The sequence below is a fragment of the Podarcis raffonei genome, chromosome 12 (assembly GCF_027172205.1).
Source record: "Podarcis raffonei isolate rPodRaf1 chromosome 12, rPodRaf1.pri, whole genome shotgun sequence".
Classification (NCBI taxonomy): domain Eukaryota; kingdom Metazoa; phylum Chordata; class Lepidosauria; order Squamata; family Lacertidae; genus Podarcis; species Podarcis raffonei.
The window spans coordinates 55317089-55340923 of NC_070613.1; the positions used below are offsets into that span (position 1 = coordinate 55317089).

Consider the following 23835-nt stretch of genomic DNA (forward strand, 5'->3'; position numbering starts at 1 on the left):
AGACCCCTGAGCACGTGCAGTTTATTCATGCATACTGGTTCCCTTCAAGACAACTGTATGAAGGCCGGAGTAAGAGCAGCAACATAGCGTTGGGAGGCAGAGAGAGCCGAGGGACCCCATTCCGGTTCGAAACCGTGAATGGCCTCTTGGAACGTTGCTCACATAAATTATTATTCTGTATTGCATTTGTCAAGTTGTTTTAAACAGTAAGCGGTGTCGTAAATGAAAATGCACACAGATAAAATCAATTAAAAGCCAAATTAAAAAGGAAGTGCAATTTCCTAAAATGCTCACCCCGGAATACAGTAGGGAGGACAAGTGGGAAGGCTGCACTAACAGGTTCCACAGACTGGAAGCCACCACTAAAAAGGCCCTTTCTCATGTAGCTGCTCTCCTCGTCTTCCTCAGATGCAGCTCATGGATATGAGCTTGATGAAAACCTCAGAATTCAGCTGGGTTCACAAAGGGGGAGATGGTGCTCAACATACTTGCGTCGGAAGGAGCATAAGGCTTTATGGGTCAAAATCAGCACTTTGAATTGAGCCAGGAAACTGAGCAGCAGCAGTGCAGCAGGGCTGGAATTGGTGCAATATGCTCAGAACATCTGATCCAAATTAGAAATCTGCCCACTGAATTTTACACTAGCTGCAGTTTCTGAACTGTCTTCAGGGGCAGCCCCACATGTAATGCACTGCAGTAATCTAATCTAGAAGTCACCAGAGCATAGGCAACCGAAGCTAGGTTATTCCTGGGTTATTCCTACTGAGAACTGCTCAATGCTAGAACAAATGCTACACATGCCGAAAGTCATTCCCTGACATCTCTGGTTAAAAGAATCTCTGGTAAGATCTCTGTACCACCTCGCCCATGCGGGTAGCAGAAGTTTCTAAACACATCCTCTCAGCCACACTGGATGAAGGTATGAGCCTGCAATGAGAATATGCTAATTCATGTCTTGTTGAACCGTGGCTTATGGTTTATCTCAGTGCGGCCAGTGACAGCTACTTCATGACGTAGCATCAGGTGACTCACAAAAAGTTCAAGAAACAAAATAAATGAACTGAGGTAGAATTCAAATGGAATTGTGTGGCGTATTGACTTGCTAGTTAGGAGGTTTGGACTTTTAATTCATTTAATGTTTGTTTGTTTGTTTGTTTGTTTGTTTGTTTGTTTACACCCCACCTTCTAGTCTGACAGGACTCAAGGCGGCTTACAGATAAAATAAGAACAGGTAAAAATGGAGAAAAACAAACTATCAAAAAAAAACCTAAATACTGATAAAATTAAACCTACATATATAAAATCTATTAAAACCATGCCAATAATTACAATAAAAACAACATGGCACTAGCCCTTTCGTTAAAAACAGCCAGCTTCCCAAAAACCTGTAGGAATAAGGTGGTCTTCTCCTGCACCGTGGAAGAACCGGGGAAGGAGTTCCAAAATCTGGGAGAAGCCACCAACTAAGGCTGCTCTATGTGGTTTGTTGTAGTGTTTCGCTAGTTCCCAAATGTCCCTGTAGGCCCCCAAATGTTGGCGACCCTTGCCCTAATATATCATTTAAACAAAAACTGACAAAAAATTGGGGAGAGAGTTAACATATCCATTTAAAAGGGAAAATGGTACTGCTCTGACACCGCTACAGCGTGCCTCCAACATGGTCTTGTGACAGAAGCTAATGAAATACAACAGTGTTATCTCCTGTCATGTTATGCAGATAAATTAGTCACATCCTTGCTATTTATATGGGCTGCCGCCGCATGGCTGATCTCCTGTAGCCAAAAAGGCAAGCAACAATGAACAGCCTAATTCATCACACTTTACACTTAACGAACCAATGAAAAGTAATCTGCTTCACGCTGTCATTTTGTCCAAAACAACTCCATTTCACTCGCTGAGAAGCTTAAACTTTCTTAAAGCACTGGATTACTGGAAACAAGTAAGTACATTATGTGTTGAAATGTACTTAAGTTTTTGGCCTTTCTGCTCAGGCATTAGCAAAATTGGTTAGGGCTTATATAATAAACCTCTGCAATTAGGTTTTGCATGTCCAAAGCACTGAACAAATATAGTCACTGAAACCTCAGTGGTAAATGTTTCCAAATAATTATTGAAAAGGAATTAACTGAAGGACAGAGTAACAGATTTGTCCAAGGTCATAAAGTAGGTTAAAATAGTATTTTTAGTGGGTCAACATCTGCTGCAGCTTTTATTTCTAAACTTCCTTTTCATACAGTTAGAGCCAAATACCAAATGGTTGGTTTGTTAGCATAAAATATGTGGCAATTCACCAAACAAGTGGATTTGACATCTTTTAGCATGGAGAGTTATCCTACAACTAAAAAGAACCAGCTAATTTGCACTGGTACTTGTACGTAAGACAAGTAACAATGTGAGGGATTATTTCTGTGAGTTAAATGTGATAATTGAACATCATAACATCTATCAAACGTCTCTTTTAAAAGAGAGGTTTGATAGCCCTCTGTCACTGCCCTCAATTGCATGCACATCTTGTCTGCCATGGGGCAAGTTTTGAAAAAACTTGGTTTTTACTGTAGGTTTTTCAAGTTCAGCCAGGAAAAAGCCAGCTGTAATGAGCAGCCAGTGGCTAGGACCTATGAGCCATCGACAAATCCTCTATGCCCCTCATAGTTTTGCAACTGTTTTAAAACTGCAAATTTCTTTTTTAAAAAGAGAGAGGGAAAAGAAAAGTCAGACAGCCTGGATGATACATGTCACGAGGAACAAGATGATATATGGCATTTAGAAACAATACACATGTCTAATGCTGGATGGGCATGTTGCAATGTTTGTGATGCTTCCTTTCTCAACACCCTTTGTAGGATGAGAGTGGGGGAAATGTAATCCAAATATGGTGGGGTTTCTGTAAAACCATGTTCACCATGCAACTGAAGAACCCACTGAAATGGCTTCTCTTAAAAAATGCTACATTGATTTTTTCCCCATTGATTTTTTTTTTTACAGCAGAAATCTTTTTGCTGTAAGCCATGGCCTTCAGCTTTAATAATTTTAATGTTGTAAAATAAATTGATTTGGGGTGAGCAATGCTGTTGAGGTAGAAGAGATACAAGGTTTTGGAGCGTAGCTTTCTACTTTTCCATGCAAGGTCAACTCTTTGGAAGAGGCAAAGAAACCAGTAAGGACAAAGGCTCCACACGGAGCTCTCCACAACAAGTTTGCAGTTACAGACAGTGACCGTTAAAGGTAAAGGGTAAAGGGACCCCTGACCATTAGGTCCAGTCGTGACCAACTCTGGGGTTGCGGCGCTCATCTCGCTTTATTGGCCGAGGGAGCCGGCATACAGCTTCCGGGTCATGTGGCCAGCATGACTAAGCTGCTTCTGGCGAACCAGAGCAGCGCACAGAAACACCGTTTACCTTCCTGCCAGAGCGGTACCTATTTATCTACTTGCACTTTGACGTGCTTTCAAACTGCTAGGTTGGCAGGAGCAGGGAACGAGCAACGGGAGCTCACCCCATCGCAGGGATTCAAACCGTTGACCTTCTGGTCAGCAAGTCCTAGGCTCTGTGGTTTAACCCACAGCGCCACCCGCATCCCTGTAGTGACCATTTTAGGCGCGTCCAATTGACATACGATCACAGACACACGGCTCCTTTTGGACCCAGATGAGAGCAGAACAGCGGTGGGGCATAATAGGGTCCACATAGGAACGTTCTGCAGAAACGTGCGAGAGTCAGAAACGGAAGCCCCGGGCAAATAAAGGCAGCTGCCTGAACAGGGGCGTCACTGGGGTATAGGGCTGAAATGTACAAATATGAAATAGCCTGTTAAAATAAAATCTGATAAATTTATATGGGGGGTGGAGGAAGATAGCTTTTGAGGTATTAAAGAGGAATGAATCAGAGGAAGAACAGAAAGAGTAAAGAAAATGAGAAAATTCAGCCACTACTTGCTGTAACCTAGGAAACTGAGTTTGCCTGCAGGTTTCTGAAGGGGGGGGCACTAGTATAATAAATAATTACATGAAATTTACAAATAGAGCAAATGAACCAAATGAACAAGTTGCATGTGTAATGGTGCAGACTCGCAAAACTGCAATTCTGCCAACCGTTTAAAAAGCAAGCGATAATTTTGTAATGATGTTGTCTTAAGACGTATTAGAATGAAGGCAGGGAAAAGCTCAATAGTATTATGTCAGTCAGTCCCATTTATGAACATCTTTTGAGGCTGCAATCTTAAACACACTTACCTAGAAGTGAATTCCACCAAACTAAATAGGACTTAGTTCTGATTGATGTATATGACTGCAATGGGAATCTTATGCTGGTGTGATATTTCAATGAACAAGGGAACATGGTGGCTATGCTATGAACCTCACTGCCTTGCTGAGATGAGCACATAAATGAGAGAGAATGAAGAGGAATGTCATCATGCCCTAAGCATTGCTTCCAAGAGAGCTGAGAATCAGAAACTCTCCACATTGCCTGATTGACATAAAAAAAATCCACTTTCTACACATAAAAATTATTAATAATAATAATATACTGTGAGATACTTTTAAAAATATGTGTAATTTCCCTCTTCTGAATTAATGGAAGTATAGGATCACCAACCCATAGGTAATGGCCCCTTTCTATAAACATAACATCAAATCAAAGGAATCATATAGTATTGGGGAAAACAAGAAAATCAAAGGAATGCGAACATATCAGTAACTTACTGGTGATGTAGTTAATCGAAGTATTGCTCCATTTTTAATTTCATTACGGTTCTGGAAAAGAAAATTCCAAATGTCAGACATCCATAATTGAGGCTCTTCGACGTGTATAAATCATGAAAGAAAAAACTGAATTTACAGCAATCGTCAGGTGCTTCCTACTGTACATGAAAATTTATGTGTACAGTGCTGTTGTGTGAAGTTACCAGCAGTGGGTTGGATCCAAAGTAAGCTGATTGCACTTGGCTCCTACGGAAATAAATGAGTAATCAATTGTTTCGATGGACTAATTTCAACTTAGTTTGGATCTAAATCAGTAGCTACAAGAAAGTATACTCTCAATAAAAGACTTGTTTTACCTAAGTGTATTGGGATACCTTCCCTATGACTCTACATTTAGGGTGGAACCCCTTGGTTAACAGGAGCACTTAAAGTCAAGCCCATCCCAAAAATGTTTCCAAGCTACACTGAAGGTTCAAGACTCCATGGACATGACTAACTCATACATCAAGTCTCTCCCTGTGAATCTTGTTTAGTCAACTCTGCTACAGTGGCTTCCCAACAACTGTTTGGGTTTCTAATCTGCGCATGCATCAAATGGACCAGAAGACATGGATTGCCAAGAGGCAATTTAAGTCCTCCATCTTATAAAGAAGAAAACTGATTGATTTTCGGGGCTTAGGAAACCTTTTTCTGTTAATGTACTGCTTTTCTTCCAGCAGGTTAAACAACAACATTTCTACAACAAAAGAAACCTTCTCCTCTTAGTAACTGTGGTACAGCACAGAATAAAGTTGTGCTATGCAGCCCACCAAAGAGAAAAGGCCAGATTATCCAACACAATGAAGGAAAAATAGTACAACATCAGGAATCAAACTAGCCAAAAGATTTTATATGCTGTACAAAGTCCCCTGTTCTCTGTCTTGCTCATATGTGTGCATTTTCACTAGAAGAACACAGGTTTTTACAATGCCGTTAATCCGTGCTCAAGACAGACAGGGACTGTATATTTGTGCTGCAAGGACAATTTTTATTCTGCTTATAGGTTGTACCATTCTGCCATGAACTTGGTCTGAGGCTTTTTCTTTCTTTCCCCTTGCCATTTGTAGGGCTGGGGACATTTTAAAGCCCCAAGAGCTGTGTTCCCTTCTATGCAATTTTCCAGGGTCTGGATGCCAACGTTGGGCAGGGCCAGAAGAAAAGTGGGCCGTGCAGTGAACGTCAATGCAGTGGTACCTCGGGTTAGGTACTTAATTCGTTCCGGAGGTCTGTACTTAACCTGAAACTGTTCATAACCTGAAGCACCACTTTAGCTAATGGGGCCTCCTGCTGCTGCTGCGCCGCCGGAACACGGTTTCTGTTCTCATCCTGTTCTTAACCTGAAGCAATATTTCTGGGTTAGCGGAGTCTGTAACCTGAAGTGTATGTAACCTGAAGCGTATGTAACCCGAGGTACTACTGTATTATTTTTCTACAGTTGCCTATTTTTCATAAACACTCATACACTCCTCTCTATCCTCCCTCCAGGTAAGCAAGAGTTCCAGCCAGGCAAAAACTCTCAAGGGCCAGGTAATATAGGTTTGGAGGGCCACATGCTCACACCCAGACTCCCGAGCCTGAAGTTTCTCACCCCTGCAAGAGTTGAGTAGCCAGTAGTCCAGTTAGATGAACCAATGGTTGAACTCAGTATACAGCAGCTTCCAATAGGCTTAGAGAGGAACAGGGCTCCTGGTTGATGTTCTATATACAAAAGCAGTTTGACTCCAGATTAAAGGGCTACAGCCTCTCCTCTGCAGATGTAATTGCACATAAAGGCTGCAATTTGTGGCATGGAATTGTTGTTTGCTGCCAGTGGACCTTTTCACAGTGTCCATGGGATGTTCTTTTACCCCAAAGCAAAACGGGAGCTGCTCTCTGTGTATATGAGCCACATGCACAAAATGGCAGTGCAGGAAGCTTACCAGAGCAGAGAGGGAAACTTAAGAAAGAACTTTCCCCTCCATGTGCTGGGAAGATAGAGACTACTGTGAATATATGTGCCCTGAGTGTATATACTGTTTATACCCTGATGGATTCTGGGTTTGCACTGATTCTGCTTGGAAACTAGGACCAAGGGTGTTTCATTCGTTCGTTCTCTACCCGTAAGTGTACAAATAGAATTTACCAAAGACATCAGTGCTCACGCCCCTAAGAGAAAAAAGGCATGGGGAAAGGGTGTTCTGATATTCCTCTGCTTCCTGAAAAGGAAGCAAAACAAGAGGAACTTAATTTCTACCCACTAACATGAGTTCATGTATTGCATCTCCCAGTTTTGTGGCCACTGCCAGCTACCAAGGAGCAGTCTGAGGTCCTCGTTTTCTGTAAAAGCCTAAATAAATGGTACTATGAAATGTGAAACCAAACTGATGTCATATAATCAAGGAGCTTGTAGGTCAGTTGAAACCCATCATTAAACATCTGCAGCACTGCAATGTTATTCCTCCAGTGCTCTGCTTTTCATAACTGCAATGTGCAATCTTAAAACCACTGGAACGAGCCACAGAGATCTGACACCACTGCTTTACATTCCCTCTCAGACACAAAGCACTAATGCCAATATATATACGTGAAAATATGTGGACATTGAAGAGCTTTTGCTTCTTAAAACAGCCAAGAATGTTATCTCACACGGAGAGTAGGAGGGAAAGCATTTTCTTTTTTTGCAAAACTTATACAAGGTAATTGCATCAAAATGCAGGCCCCTTTAAGACACGGGACAATTCTCTCCTCTGACTCAGCCAAATTTAGTCACAAAAATTTGTAGTTAGCAGTCGCCTGGTTACTAGTACCAATCACAATTATTTTATACTTCCTTACAGAGCATTCAAAATATGTTGCATCTGTTATCTCATTATGTTGCATCTCACATTATTTTGCATCCTTGCATCAACCCTGTAAAATAGATCTGTAATATTAAATGCAATATTGCAGATGGGAGCCTGTGGTTGGGAGATAATTGCTTGCCTACGGTCACCAAACAGGCTTAAGCTGTAAAATATGAATTGTGATTTCCTGATTCATGGCCCTATGAGTCCTATGCTACACTACTTATTATTAATTTAGTAGATAAAAGAATTGTAAACCACTCTTTATCAACTGGGTATCCTAGCATTTGTATACTAGCAATTGCCCTGGTCACCTAAACAGGCAGACCTGGAAATGTAACAGCATTTTGTCTACTTTATGAGAAGCAAAGAGCTTTACATGAAACAGACAAGACAATTGCTAGAATTCAGATCTTCCACAGGAGGGAGATATTAGAATGTTTGAGGAAACCCCAAAGTTTGCAGAAGTACAGATTTGGGGGCGGGTTGTCCCAAAAGGGTGGGTGACCCAAAACAGGTTAATGAAGACTAACTTGTCACAGAACGCAGGGGAAGAGAACAACAGAAACCTGGGAATATGAAGAGGAACGGAATGGGCCTCATTGAGTGGCTGGAATCCTGAACAAGAACACTCCATGGCGCAAGATTTTGTTGCATTACAGTATTGCCCAATTGTTTGCTTGAATATATCTCGTATTGAGTGCCTCTGTAAGGACTATTCTCATGTTGTTGTTGTTGTTGTTGTTTAGTCGTGTCCGACTCTTTGTGACCCCATGGACCAGAGCACGCCAGGCACTCCTGTCTTCCACTGCCTCCTTCAGTTTGGTCAAACTCATGCTGGTAGCTTCGAGAACACTGTCCAACCATCTCATCCTCTGTCGCCCCCTTTTCCTTGTGCCCTCAATCTTTCCCAACATCAGGGTCTTTTCCAGGGAGTCTTCTCTTCTCATGAGGTGGCCAAAGTATTGGAGTCTCAGCTTCAAGATCTATCCTTCCAGTGAACACTCAGGGCTGATTTCCTTAAGAATGGATGCGTTTGATCTTCTTGCAGTCAATGGGACTCAAGAGTCTCCTCCAGCACCATAATTCAAAAGACTATTCTCATAGCCAGTGGTAAAAACTGCCACGAGGCAAATTACAACCAGTAACATAACATTGGTGTAGTCAATTTTCTGCAGTTTTGTTCTGCATTTACAAGGGTAACAATAAAAATGTACTGTGTCTGAGGTTCACAGCTACTCAGCTGCCAATCCTGGACCACAGAATACTTTGGGACACTCCTGTGTTTTATTGACTAGGGAGAGAAAGTCTCACTGTCACAAAATTTGGAAAGCCTTTGACCTACCTACACTACATAATTCGTTCCTGGGGGAAACAGAAGCAGTGTCAGATATCGTCTCCATGCCTTTGAGAAGTAACCAAACAGCACGTCTGCTACAAGAATCTTAGGATATTCGACTTGCATCCTGACACGTGTTCCCAATTGGGCAATGCTAACAAGCCCAAAGAAACAGTCATTTTGTAGCTTAACCTATTAAGCTTTACAATTGCGGAGAATGAAAGGAAAGGAGGGTGAATGTGAGGAGAATGAAAGAGACTTACTTTTTACTTACGTTCTGGATTCTTTTAAAGACAAACAATTATAACAAGCAGATGAAAATTACAATAGCAATTCAACCAAATAAAATGTTGAAAGACTGCCCTCAGAGGAAGAAAACCATATGACCTCCTATTCAACCCCAAACAACTAACTATAAAGCAGTGTATAAATTCACTGCACTGTGTGACTCAATAAACTCTATTATAATTTACTTGAACCACCTTGTGATATTTGTATTATGAAATAATTGTGGACTGTGTCTTAATACAGGAGCTAACAATAAGAGCCAAGACAGACTGAAGTATGCTGTTAAGTAAAAAAGAAATTTTGAAATGAACTGCAGCAAACACCGAAGGTGACTATTTATTCCTATGCTCCATATCCCATTCATCAACCTGAACCTTGACTTGACCAAAGTCTCCAGCAATTGTAAGCTTCATTTATCTTTAAGAAACAGAGACCTTTTTAAACGGAGCATTGGTGGACAGTAGCAGCTAACAGGAAATGAGATGTGAACGGGGACGGACTTGGTTTAGGCCTCACCTCTGTCACAAACCCCATTAGGTGACCATAGATAATCCACTCTCAGCTTCTCTTAATGGGCTTGATTACTAAAATTACCTCTGGCCCAGCATGCACATTAATACTAAACCATGATTTTAAGCTTGCACATTCTCCCATTCCAGCACAACTATGAAGAGATGAGAAGGTCCAACTTCTGCTTTAGTTTAACCACTTTTTAGTGTTACAGTCCAGCCCTAGGCTATGAATACAAGCCAGTTTCATGATCCATAGTTGTGATTCGAGGACCCAATCCCCGCTTGGGGAATAAAGACACGTAACACAGTATGTAAGGTTAATGGGTGAGAGAAAGGCCACAACTTTATTGATTACAGCATGTGAGAAGGTATTGGTTTAGGCACTGGACCACAGAGGAAGGGTTAACCACCAGTAGGGGGAGCCTGTTGATGCTAATACAACTATAGGCTCTCTCCTGATGTCACCGAGGGTCGTGCCATGGCCCCCCGCCACACGGGCATCGGACAGGATCCAGGACCACCGGATTCCTTTAGCGGAATACCCAAAATTGTCGGGGAAGGCGATGGCCACACCTTGCCCCCCGAAACACCAACAACACATTCCAATGCCTAACCGCCAAACACCACGAAAGTTGTGACGGTTGCTACGAGGTAGCCGGAAAAAAAACCAAGAGGCCGGGCCAATTTAGCCAATTGGAAAAAACTCCTACCAGGACCCTGGTTAAACAGGGCGACCAACCAGAGGTCCATAGCAAAGTCTCAAGAAAGCTAATCTAAAGGGAGTGGAGGGTGGGTGACTCGAAGAAAATGTGTGTGCAATGGCTGGGATGGCTGGCGTGGCCGCGTTTGAGCGGCAAGCCACGCCCCCGCCGAGCTTCCCTATTGGGTGCCCAACCGGGGAGGGGCGTGATGCGCCAGCCCTGGAGTTGAAGCAGGGGGCGGAGCGCCCCCTGCATGACGCGGGAATCGTCTCCCGCTCACAACCCCTCCCCTCCTGGAGCAGGATAGGCTTTTGGAGTTGCCTTGTTTCCACTAAGCATGCGCAAGACCAACTGTCGTATGTCTATGTTCAGGTGTCACAAGAAAGTGTGGTTAGTCTGAAATGGAAATGGTGGAGAAGGGGAGAGAAGGTGTACATGAGGCATGCAGGTCTGAAGATCGCTGTGGCTCATTCTCATCATGCTAAATCATGGTTGAGCATTACATGTGAATTCAGCCAGGGTAATATGGTTTGAACACACTAAAGCAGGGGTAACCAATATGGTGCTTTCCAGAAGTTGCTGAAGTAGAAGTTAGGGACCGCCTGAACCCTTATATCCTAGCTTGATCACTGAGATCAACTGTAGGAGAATTGCTGGTTGTCCCCAGAGCTGGTGAGGCTCATTTGACATCAACACAAATCCAAGCCATTAGAGCCATTGAGCCCTGGGGAATGCTCTTCCAATAGGGATTTAGTAGGCATCTTCTTTAAACATTTAAAAGTTTGCTGATTTCCCCCCTCCCCCCACTGCTGCTAGGCTTATGAAGATAATTATGATAAACGTTTTCTGTAATACCGTATTTTTCGCTCCATAGGGTGCACCGGACCAGAGGGCGCACCTAGTTTTTAGGGGAGGAAATAAAGGGGGGGGAAATTATTCCCCCCCGCCGCCCCAAAGAGCAAAGAAGTCAAGTCTTGGCTTCCTCTTTAGCCACGCACAACCTCTCCAGCGGGGAGAGGCTGTGCACGGCTTCGTTTTTAGCCGCAGGGCTGGGGAAGCCCGAGCTTCCCCCGACCCCAGAACAGGTCCGGGAGCGGAGGCAAGGTTGTGCAGCCTTGCCGCCGCTCCCGGAGCTTGCGGGCTGGGTGAGCACTCCAAAGGTTTGCGGATAGCTGCCTGAAGCCCAGAGTTGCCACTGCGCTCCCCAGGCTTCAGGCTGCAGGCTGCTATCCGCAAGCCTTCGGAGCCCGGCGGGAACTCCCGCCGGGCTCCGAAGGCCTGTGGATGGCTTCCTGAAGCCTGAAGAGCGAGAGGGGTCGGTGCGCACCGACCCCTCTCACTCTCCAGGCTTCAGTGAAAGCCTGCATTCGCTCCATAGGACACACACACATTTCCCCTTCATTTTTTGAGGGGGGAAAGTGCGTCCTATAGAGCGAAAAATACGGTAGTTTGTGGTCTGGTGTGTGTGTGTGTGTGTGTGTGTGTGTGTGTGTAAGTAAAACTGTTGTAAACCACTTTGACATTTTATTATAAAATTGCAGTATGCAAGTATTTTGGGAAAACAAACATACAAGCCCCATCACCCCTTGAGCATTGGGCCAGGCTGGCTGGGGCTGATGGGACCTAGCATCCAACAATCAGCTGGAGGGCACCATGTTGACTACCTCTGCTCAAAAGAGCTGCAAAAATGCTAACTACTATTACTACCACCACCACAGGGGTATCAGGCGTCAGCCTGCAATGGCATAGAGTTTGTGGTTCGCCTCTAACCAGAGCCATCACAAGGAAAAGTCTGAAGATGCCACGGGTAGACAGGAGTTTATGAAGTACTTCTTATGTATCCCACTGGAATGCATCCACAAGCATCGGCTTTGTAATGCAGCAGGCCAGACAAAACCTAAGCGGAAATATCTGCTCTCCAATTAAAAATCCAATTTTGTTTCTCCATTCCCAAACAATTACTTAAGCGCCTGCAAAAAAACAGTGCACAATTAAAGCAAAGGGATATTCTACATTAACCTGAACGAAACCGTGCTCAGCATGTCAGCTAATTTCAGGGGATACACAGAGCTGCTCTGTGACTACTTAATACCAGTGATAACAAGAACGTTTGGTTAAGTTGTGGACTGTATAAATAACTCTGCTTCAGACTGACCACAGTATTCAAAAATATTCTAATCAACAAGTTCACTTTTCATTTTCAAAGCTTTAAAACATCTTTGGATTGATAGGTTAGATTCCTGGCATCTTGGTATGTAAGATTCACCATGTTTGCAATTGTTATGTTCAACCCTGGTTGAAAAAAGCCAACAGCCAAAATGCTAAATTTAAATATATCAATCAATAAATTGTTCATTCTCCTTCTCCTCCAGCACCCCACATAGATGACCCTTGTGAACTTACTTACATTAATTTATCTTGAAATTCAAGTTGTAGTTTATTTTGCTGCTATGTCTTTTGTATATATGACAGAGTATATAGTTTTTCCTGTACGCAGAAATGACCCTCATTCTATTAGCATATACTGAAAAGGCAGATCAGGTATAAACTCAGAGCACCTCTTAGAATATTTGCTGACTGAAGTGAAGAATAGAAGCAACAGAAATACTAGTTCCTTGTTTTTTATTTATTTGTGCAACCTCCCTCACACTTAGCCTGCTTTTATAAAGCAAGAGTTTCCCTAGCATATGCAATTACAGGATTTATTCACAAGAAACCGTAACTTTTTGCACAGAACAATTTAACTACTGTAGCCAGGGCTCAAAAACAAGATAAGGAATCTACAAAAAGAAAAAGGAGGTTCATCAAGACTGAATCCGAAGGAAAAACCAGGTGGTCACAGTTTCATTTATCCACACAAGAACAGAGAAGAGAAGACAAACCAACAGAAGACAAGACTCCTCATTGTTCTCCAGTGACATAATAGGTATAGATGCAGATTGAAACAAAGGGGAATGAAGAAGAAAATACATTGGGGCTGGGAGGATGGTGACATAATCAAAATGGTGCTCTTGTTCTTACTGTTGAGCGTTTCAGCTAGACAATACAAAAGCGCTTGAATCTTGGCTCAGAAGTTCAAACACTGATTTAGTATATGCAGCAATGGCTGCAACCAAATAGGGCTAAAGGAAACCACACTTTGGCTCCTGCCATCAGCCAGGAAGAACATAATGGCAGGATAAGTGCACTCTGGCAGATAAGCAGCAATTCTTCCAAAGCTTGTTTTAGTCTTCCCTCATTCCTTTTCGCATTGCTATTGTGTCCATTAGATCAGCCTTTCTCAACTTTGGAGCCCCAGCTGTTGTTGGACTACAAATCCCATCATCTCTGACCACTGGTCCTGCTAGCTAGGAATGATGGGAGTTGTAGTCCAACAACAGCTGGGGACCTGAGGTTGAGAAAGGCTGCATTAGATTGTGATCCTGTGGACTGGAGATCATAATCATAATAATATAATTATATACCAACCACTTTATATTTTAATGAAAAAAATCTCAACATGGTTTACAACTCATTAAAACAATGCAGAAAATATTCAAGCTTCAAGGAAAATATTTCAGATCCTTCTGTAAGTGACGTTTTGCGTTCCCCATACTTATTTAAGTAGCAAAAGTATCTTTAGAATTCGGAATAAATAGTCTATTTCTGGGTTAAGGAAAATTGTTCTGACTAAAATGATAGTGCTAGCAACAAATTATCACACAGGCACCAAAAAATACTTCTAATCAGCATGCATGTGTTCGTACTCGCACAAATTTATAAGCAAGGGCCCACAGGTTAAAGTGGTTAAAAAGCACTGAAACATTCCTTTCTGCTACTCTGAGAAAATGCTAGGCTTGCCTCTCCTCAGAGGCCTGGGAAAGGCAGTCCAAATCCCGGCATGTGAAAGGTCAAAATGCCCACTTGTTGAAGCCATCTATTCACAAGTCTGCAAAGTCCATGAAACAGTCATCATGACCTTTGGTAAAAACTGTAGCAGTAGTCACGGGCATCTGAGTAATACCAATGGCATTTCATTCTCGCCTATATTTACTTTCTATCTGACTCAAGACAGCCTATAAGCAGAATAAAAACCCTCCTTGCAGCACAAATATACAGTCCCTGTCTGTCTTGAGCACAGATTAATGGCATTATAAAAATCTGTGTTCTTCTAGTGAAAATGCACACATATACCCAACAGTAGCAGCAACAGAAAGCACAAACCAGATTCTCCCAGAAGGTCTCATTTCCTCCAGGAAGAACACCTGGCGTAGGGTTGGAAGGAAGGAAGGAGGCAGCTGGGGCAAAATTTTACTATTTACAACTTTTTCAGGGCCTTGTGCATCCTATTCCACCCCTGACAACTCAAGAGTGTCATGTGTAAAGCAGCTCTAAGGAGAGTTCACAGAAGTATGTTCATACATCATTCTCGGTTACTAAAACTTCAAGGAACGTCCTGCATGATGAGAAAGCCATCACTGATTACATTTTTGTATCAGCTCATGCGTGTGGATCTTTGGCAGAAGCAGTTCACGTGCCAAACTGCAAGTCATCAAGTGTTATCACATGCACCATGCATAATTCAGCCAGCAAAATGCATAATTCTGACAATGTGCCAAATAACTTTTCATCTAGAGTGGCCATGAAATACTTCACAACCAAAATGCAGCATTTAACACAGGGCTGCCCCAGTGGAAGAGGTTAAATCTTGTGAAAAGGAATCACGTTGAGCGTATTATGTTGCCTCAGCACTATCAGTTACATCTTACATTGTTTCATTCACATTTCATTTCTGCATATTTTGGCACTAACTAAATTAGCACTTTGGCTCCTGAAACGTGAAATGTTTAATATTAAAATTTGCTAGAATAAGCTCTCTTACCCAGCCAAGCTCAAAAGCAGCACCCAGCTTACCACGAAGAACTGCAAATACTTGAGATTGTTTGCAGTTTACTTCTTAGGCACTTTCAACTAATATGACGTATTTCAAAGGGTGAACTTCAGTTTAGCTTGTGCTTCAGAATTCGAGTGGTTGAAAACTGTCAGCTGGAACAATTGATTTATTTCACAAGCTTTGTGCTGAGAGAAATCGGAGTGTAAAACACTTTTGTAACATGCATCAAGACGACTTGCCTGCTTGGCTTTTTTAATAAAACAAAAACTGCAATGGACTGCTAGTAGCCCACAGCCCAAGAGCAGCACCCAGACTGTGGGCTTGGCCAAATCTCATGCACCGCTCAGCAAACCTCCTCCCAGCACAAAATGAGTAAACACTCCAAGCACAAATTAATCCAGTGTTTTTGTTTTATTTTGCTTTGTTTTGTTTAGAAAGAAAAAAACAAGATGCCACTGCTCATATCTTGATAAAAGTGCCATGGGTGCCAGCACAGAAAAAGCACTGCTTTAATCCAGTATAAATGCACACCAAGGCAACAATTAGGGCACCTCTCTCAGGGAGATGGCAAGTGTTATGCAACTCTTGAATCTAATTTCTATTAAGATACCATTTTGGGGAGAAAAAAGGGAAGTGACAGCAACAATACTTTGTTTACCTAACAACCAGCTCTGGGTATGTCTCATTTAGGTTTCCTGTCTGCTACTTCTCGACAGTACTCCGATTATGAATAAGTGCCAGCTCAACTATACTTTCTAAAGAGGTTTGGACACAGCAGTCTACAGAGCTAGCAAAGTGGTTTTGGTAGAAAAGGATTTAATTTTGCCCTCCTCTGCCCACAGCCTTACAACACAACTGAGCATCACGCAAGAAAACTGCTTGCTTGCATCACTTGAGGGTACAGAGAGGATGTTGCTATGTGCTTGAATGCTCTGCCATGTATAGTTTTATTTCAGGAGAAAAGGATTCTTCCCTTTGCATGCTAATTTTCTGTGTGTGAGGCTTTATTTTTGGTGGGCAAGTCTTTCAACCGGCCACCACACTCACCTGTTCTCTTAAGTGGCAGAGTTCAAAAAGAAAAGTATTAATATGTCCACAAAAAACTGAGAGTCAACTTTATGGAGCCTTCCTCACCATTTCAGAACCAAAGAGTTGAATTCTTGAAAGCAAACAATGCCATCCTCCACTTGAAATGATTGGGGATGGGAGAATAACATGCATTTTAGGAGAGCAGTTTCAAAGTAAGTGTTGGCAATATGAAGAAAGGACATTCTTCTAAGCAGGCGATTTAAAGAAACAAAACAGCCCCTACAATTCATTCATTAATATTTATTCCAAATCAAGTGCTCTAAGTTCAAGATCCTTCTCTAGACCCAGTGACATACCAGCAGCACTGGAAGAACTGGCACAAAAAACCTTCCACAGTTAATTCTGATACAAGTTGCTTTATTAAGAAGCAATTACTGTCAGCATGCGGATAATGCTTATCCAATTAAAATCTTGTCTAGAAAGCCCTCTAATACCCCAATTATATTTCTAACCACAAAAACTGAACTGCTACATTACCAGGAGACAGAGTTCAGACCAATAGGATGAGGCACAGCGAGCCCATTATAACCCACTTGGGTCTAAGTTCTGTAAAAACCAAGGTAATAATGCAATTTTCCTCAACATTAGCTCTGAAACTGAATTGTCAGCATGAAGAGCATTTTTTAAATAAAAAGAAAGAAAAGAAAAGAAAAGCGCACAAGAGATGTCCAGAGGTATTTTCTTACCTTTTCGGTGATGTAGAAATTGGTACTATCAGCATGTTGCAGTGCATAATACTCGTGATTTGTAAGAGACCACCTTAAAAGGTACAAACAATTTTATTAGGAAAATGCACTTGGATGACAGAAGCCAAGAACAATTTTTAGCTTTTTGCTTTTTAGTTACATGTCTGAGCACAGAACACAGAACATTACAAAACACATATGCAAAATAGGTTGCCTGACGCCACGTGGGCAAAAAATATGTGTGTGATGTCAGGTGATTGACAGGTGGGCATGCCCACCCACTGTCAAACTTGGCCTATAGAGAATGGGAGAGAAAGGAACTGGTTTGCCAGATGGATCCAGTTCTTCACTCCTAATCTAGAGAAGGATTTAAGGAGCCTATTTAAAGATGATGTATATTTCTTTTAGGGAAGCGGGTGGTGCTGTGGGTTAAACCACAGAGCTTAGGACTTGCCGATCAGTAGGTCGGCGGTTTGATTCCCCGTGACAGGGTGAGCTCCCGTTGCTCGGTCCCTGCTCCTGCCAACCTAGCAGTTCGAAAGCATGTCAAAGTGCAAGTAGATAAATAGGTACCGCTCCGGCAGGAAGGTAAACGGCGTTTCCGTGCGCTGCTCTGGTTCGCCAGAAGCGGATTAGTCATGCTGGCCATGACCCAGAAGTTGTACGCCAGCTCCCTTGGCCAATAAAGTGAGATGAGCGCCGCAACCCCAGAGTCGGTCAAGATTGGACCTAATGGTCAGGTGTCCCTTTACCTTTACCTATATTTCTTTTATCCATGCTGGAATAATTTCAGTCAAGTCCCTAAGCAGTTATGATTTCCCCTGAACTAAAAAAGACAAATGCAAGATTTATTTTTTAATTTATTGCACAATCTCTCCACTCCCACATCTGTAGTTCTCCAAGAGGATCCTCACAGGATTGAATGGAATAGTCTGCCAGCTTAAATGCCACTTTGGGATGAGGCCACAGGCCTCTCATTTGCAGGTAATTTCCTTGGGGAACTGAACATCTCCTGCCTGTGCAGAGCTCCATGCAAACACCAAAGTTTGCCTAAGCACACTCGAGAGAGTCACGTGTTCTGTCACAGTTAAAATGTCCAATTACAACTGGGGAGAGTTTGAGTGACCTTGGGATAAGTCACTCTCAGCCTAACCCACCTCACAAGGTTGTGTTTAAAGTTGGGGCAACAACTATGTAAGTCACATTGAACCTCCTGGAACAAATATATATAGTTGTCCATTACATATTTGTGTAATGTACACATTTGTACATATAAATGTAATAAATAAAATTGTATTTCCCTTTGTTGTATCTTCAAAATGGATGAAATAAAATTAAAGCCCACACCTTAGAAACCAGTACAGTGTGTGTGTGTGTGTGTGTGTGTGTGTGTGTGTGTGTGTAGGCTCCTGGGAGGTGTTTGAATTAATTCGCAAGAGGGAGAAAATATATCTGAGAACTGTTTATTTTGAGAGTTGAAAGCACAGCAACAAATAAAACTCACCCATCACAGGCTTCCTTTATGATTGCTGACAATGGCTTTTTCTGAGGACAAAAAAGGAAAATGCATTGTGTGAGAACATCATAGCATAGCCTTCAGTAGATATTTGCAATACCAAAAGAAAAATTGGGCCGATTTCTGTTTAGTGTGCAAATGTTTGTTGAAAATTGATATATAAGCTATGTAAAACAATCAAAATGGTCTGAAAAATTATTATAAACTCATTAGGTATCCCCAAAGCAGGGACAGAGAAACTGTGGTTCTTTGGGTAGAGGGTGGTATATAAATTCAATAACAATAATAACAATAATAATAATAATAATAAGTTGCCGGTTACAATTCTCAACATCCTTGACTATTAAGCATGCTGACTAGGGTTGATGGGAATTGGAGTCCAACAACATCTGTAAGGATCCAGGTTCCCCATCCCTGCCCTACAGCAAAACATTATTTCTCAGCAGCCTACCGGCAAAATGAGGAAGAACCATGATCTGAATTACTGAGAACACTCCTAGTACTTATTTCCATTTCTGATTAACGACAAACTGCTATTTTATCTGTGGTTAATTTTAACTAGTATTGCTCTGAAATATGGCAACTTTAAAATAATGGGTTATCAAGCTGGCTTCCTTCAATAAACCATAGGCAAGATGAGTCCCAGCACAGAGTTCAAACACAACATTATACAATGGTTAATCAAAATAACAACCATGGCTTGAAGTTGGCTCGCTTTAACAAACCACTGTAAAAATGAACAAGAATTTCTGGAGTTTGAAAGAAACAATGAGGTCAAATAAAAAAATGGAGGTAAAATCTGAGGAATTTTAACATTAATATTGAGGCTACTGATTCAGGGCTGGCTCAGGACATCATGGCTTCCATAAGAACCATGGAATGGTACTATCACAGCATTCCCACAATGCATGTGGCTGGTGACGCCCTGAATCTGGCTTTCTCAGTAGGGCAAGAAGAGAGTGATCTGAAGGTATGAGATCTTGCCACCTTTCCCTTGTCATGGTTAGATGGCCTCCTGTTAAGATTTAGACTGCAGTGGCTGCTCCTCTGCAAAGGTTTGGAGGGGCTATTAGAATGGTCCACTCTCAGAGTATGAAGATTTCCGTTCCAGACGACTCCAGGGTCTTTTCCGTCTGGCAGCCCTGTTGAAGCTCTGGGTTAATTCTGTGGTACATAGCAATGAGCTGAGCAGCTCACACCATCGTCCCTCTTCACCCTCTTGAACTTTGATGAGCCCTAGTGGCACGGTGGTATCCCTCAGAGCTATGGGCATTGCAGCTTATTGGAAGACTGCTAGAACACAAGAGGAGGACGACTCTGAAGGTAAGCAATTGAACAAAAGAGTGCGCTTATTGTCAAGCATACTTTGTGGAAGTGAAGGCAGCAAAGAGGAGATACTTCTTGACCTCCACTGAGTCTTCCGTTGCTCAACACACCTTCCTCTGAAGTCCCTGTGGAGGTGCACTTTGAATGCAAACAATGCAGGCAAGCTAAACACTTCAGTTGGGTTCATTGATCAGTGGCTACAATGAGCCCCCTTTCTCAGCACCAATAACTTACGGCCAGATCCATCAACTACGTTGGGGAGAAAAACACCAGGGATGAGGACAGTTCACATTTCCCTTTTGCTTTAAAGATTAAGCCCACCCCACTCCACTTACTATGCAAGTGGGGTGGGGGTAGGGTTAAAATAGTCTGAGCTGCTGCTATAATTTGCTATAAATTGGTCTTCAAATAATTTGGTCTTCAAACAACAGAGCTATGGAGCAAATCTGTTAAAATTACCAAAGGTGGGTGGGCAGGGACTAATCTGACATATTTGAGATTTCCCCTAATTCTCTGGTCACTGAACCCTTTTTTTGGAGAGGCAGAAGTGTCTGACTACTAGTGATGATCATTAATGTTAAATGTAATTAGTTCCTGGGTGTTAAAGGGCTTGGTATTATTTCCTGTACTCACTAGCATCTCCTAGACAGAAAAAAAGACTTCAGATCTCACAGCAAACATTGTTCTAATTGATACACAGAGCAATTCACAAACAACTTTTTTAAAAAGTTGCCTTTCTTACATCTAGGTGAACAAATGTGTCATAACTAAAGTGTATTTCATAGAATCATAGAAGTATAGAGTTGTAAGCGACCCTTAGGATCATCTAGTCCAAACCGCTGCAATATAGGAATACAGTGGTACCTCAGGTTAAGTACTTAATTCGTTCCGGAGGTCCGTACTTAACCTGAAACTGTTCTTAACCTGAAGCACCACTTTAGCTAATGGGGCCTCCTGCTGCTGCCGCGCCGCCGGAGCACGATTTCTCATCCTGAAGCAAAGTTCTTAACCTGAAGCACTATTTCTGGGTCAGCGGAGTCTGTAACCTGAAGCGTCTCTAACCCAAGGTACCACTGTATACAGTTGCCCCATATGGGAATCAAACCTGCAACCTTTTTGCAATACTGAGTTTGGCAAAGCTAGCTCTACATTATACAGAACTGCTTTTTCCTGATTCACTATAGTGAATTCAATAAATGCAATAAACACCCATTAAACAAGATAAGACTAAATAATCTGCTAAAATTATCCACTAAACCAGCAGTATGAATTCCAGTATAGTTCTCTCTGCTGTGCTACGCCGTCTGGCTAAAGTTACTTTAGTTTCAAGGTCCCCAAAATAGAAAGAACACTGTCTGGTCTGGAGATGTCACAACATTCTGAACACTGCTGCAAACATAAACACTTGTACGCCGAGGAAGAAAAACCAAAGCAAAAAAGCAAGAGCCATTTGGATGAATAAGTGATTGTCACAAAGATGACGTAGATTGATTAAAGCAGTCACCAGGAAATAAACACATCTAGTCAGTTTTGTTTTGCAAAGGGTGGCCTAGTTTACATGCAACACTGAGCCAATGCATGGCTTAGTGCGATTGAACCAATGTGCGGGTTCTCATAGAGAAGAACATGGCCGCTTTGCAACTGCTCTGGTCCTGCTGCTGCTGCTGTGAGCTAAGCCGTGGTTTGGTTTAGCATTGTCTCCAAACCTGGGCTCATGGTTTACCACATTTGCCACATTTCCTTAAACCTCTGAGTCAGCAAGTTGGAGTGCGGCTGCTTCCAGAATCTGGAATGACGGAGCTCTTACAAATGCAGAACGGGTATTATGTGGCACCTACAACAGCGCCAATTCCACCCACAAAGTGGCCAAGTGGGCGCATGTGGGATTAGGCTGTCTCGTAGGTGAGCAGATCCCAAGTTGTTAGGGGCTTTATATACTAATAGTAACACCGGTAGCAGATCGCTGAGCACAGGTGTTATATGCTGACAAGGCCTCACTCCTCTCAGCGATCGCGCTGCAGCATTCTGCATTAACTGCAAGTGCAATTATGTGTTCACCTCGGCTCGGCTCTGAGCAACAAAAGAAATTTGAGATCGCTGTAATAGTTTAAGCTAAGTATCGTCTATCAAGGAAAGCCCTCGTGGTTCCTGCCAAATATCCTCTCCATAGTAGTGACTATTCTGGGAATTTCTGCACAATAATAGATGTGTATAATGAGCCTCTGAATAACTTAAGTACAAAAGCCTAATTAAGTCCCGGAACCTTTCCCATATCTAATGCAAATAGACACCTTGAATCAGTTATTAATTTACCCTAGGAAAGTAACAAATGCATACTGTAGCAAGCATCTTCAACCAGTAATTGGGTTAATCCCAAACATACATTCTCTGGAAATGTATCTCCATCTTTCCCTACAAAGTACAATTCATTCACCTGGTTGCAAGCTCTGCTTGCCCAGGGACGCCCTCGCGACCATCCTGCTACCCTGCAGCAAGGTAAACCTGTGTCCTTTGTCAGTTAACGAGATCCTCCTTTGTGCTAGAGTTTATACTTGTCATGAAGCTTCCTTCCTCTAAGTGAGCATCTCTCAGTCCACAGAGCTGAGAGGAGCATTTGGGGAGGACGGGAGGAAGAAGAGAAGGTGCATTCCCAAAGGGGAGAGGTGTACAGACAGGCTAAGAAATGGTCTGGGTTTTTTGCTCCCCTGTACAGAGCCGTAGCTACAGGAGGCTACCCACGTTTTTGGGCCCAGGTGAAGCCTCCAGAGGGGCACCATTGAGGCTCCCAGCCGGTGTGTGTTATGCAAATGCACGTGGAGGGTGCCAAACTGGGTCTTTGACCCAGGTGAAATAAAGCCTAGTTTCACCCCTGCCCCTGTCTGTGAACACCCTGACAACCAGGTTGAGCTTTCATGCATGCAATCGTATATTCAAAAAGACAAAGGTTCTGTCAAAACAAAAAACCGGTATTTCAGTATTGACAGACCAGTCATCGTTATTTTAGCTAACAGAATTAGAAATAGATTCAGATAGGTAGCCGTGTTCGTCTGACACAGTCAAAATATATTAAAAAATTGTCCAGTAGCACCTTAGAGACCAACTAAGTTTGTTCTTGGTATAAGCTTTCGTGTGCATGCACACGTCTTCAGATACACTGAAACAGAAGTCGACTTCTGTTTCAGTGTATCTGAAGACGTGTGCATGCACATGAAAGCTTATACAGTGGTACCTCGGGTTAAGTATTTAATTCGTTCCAGAGGTCCGTTCTTAACCTGAAACTGTTCTTAACCTGAAGCACCACTTTAGCTAATGGGGCCTCCTGCTGCTGCCGCGCCGCCGGAGCACAATTTCTGTTCTCATCCTGAAGCAAAGTTCTTAACCTGAAGCAGTATTTCTGGGTTAGCGGAGTCTGTAACCTGAAGCGTATGCAACCTGAAGCGTATGTAACCTGAGGTACCACTGTACCAAGAACAAACAGAATTAGAAATAGCAAGGCATGGCTTTTCAGGGACTCAGAATTTGCTCTTCTATTTCAGAGGCAACTTAGCACACTTGATCCCTGGAATAAAAGGCCCCTAGGAATTAACAAGAACATAAAATCACCCCTAAGCTGCCTCTGCATTCCCCCTCATGAGCCATACTTCCCATATGATAAAAATGCTTCTTCTCCCCCCCCCCCCCCCACTTTTCTTTCTTACAGCACACAATTTGTCTCCAGCATTAAAACACTAACAGCTGTAAGCAAGATGCTCTTGGAGCACTCCAGGAAGCCTTCCACGCCCGTTACGTGCAGCGAGTGCCATCAGTTACGTAACTCGTGGCTACAGAGCAGACCTTGGCAAGTGAGAAAGATCAAAAGTGTAACACAAGTATTACTACAACGTGCCACACATGCAACATCCACCCCACCCCCTGCCAACAAGCCAACAAAAGAGTCAATGT

At 42.6% G+C, this 23835-nt stretch overlaps 1 protein-coding gene across 4 annotated transcripts in view; it reads right to left on the reverse strand.

Moving 5' to 3' along the window:
- ELMO1 (engulfment and cell motility 1) overlaps positions 1 to 23835 on the reverse strand; it is a 283672-nt gene that overhangs the window by 209484 nt on the left and 50353 nt on the right. For 3 of the 4 annotated variants that reach the window (XM_053409945.1, XM_053409946.1, XM_053409944.1), the window contains exons 3-5: positions 18556 to 18596; positions 17052 to 17124; positions 4703 to 4753 (exon numbers count right to left, since the gene is read on the reverse strand). In XM_053409945.1, the coding sequence (XP_053265920.1) occupies positions 4703 to 4753; positions 17052 to 17124; positions 18556 to 18596 (165 nt within the window). The remainder of the gene's footprint in view (positions 1 to 4702; positions 4754 to 17051; positions 17125 to 18555; positions 18597 to 23835) is intronic. The other variant, XM_053409947.1, reaches the window with a different exon arrangement.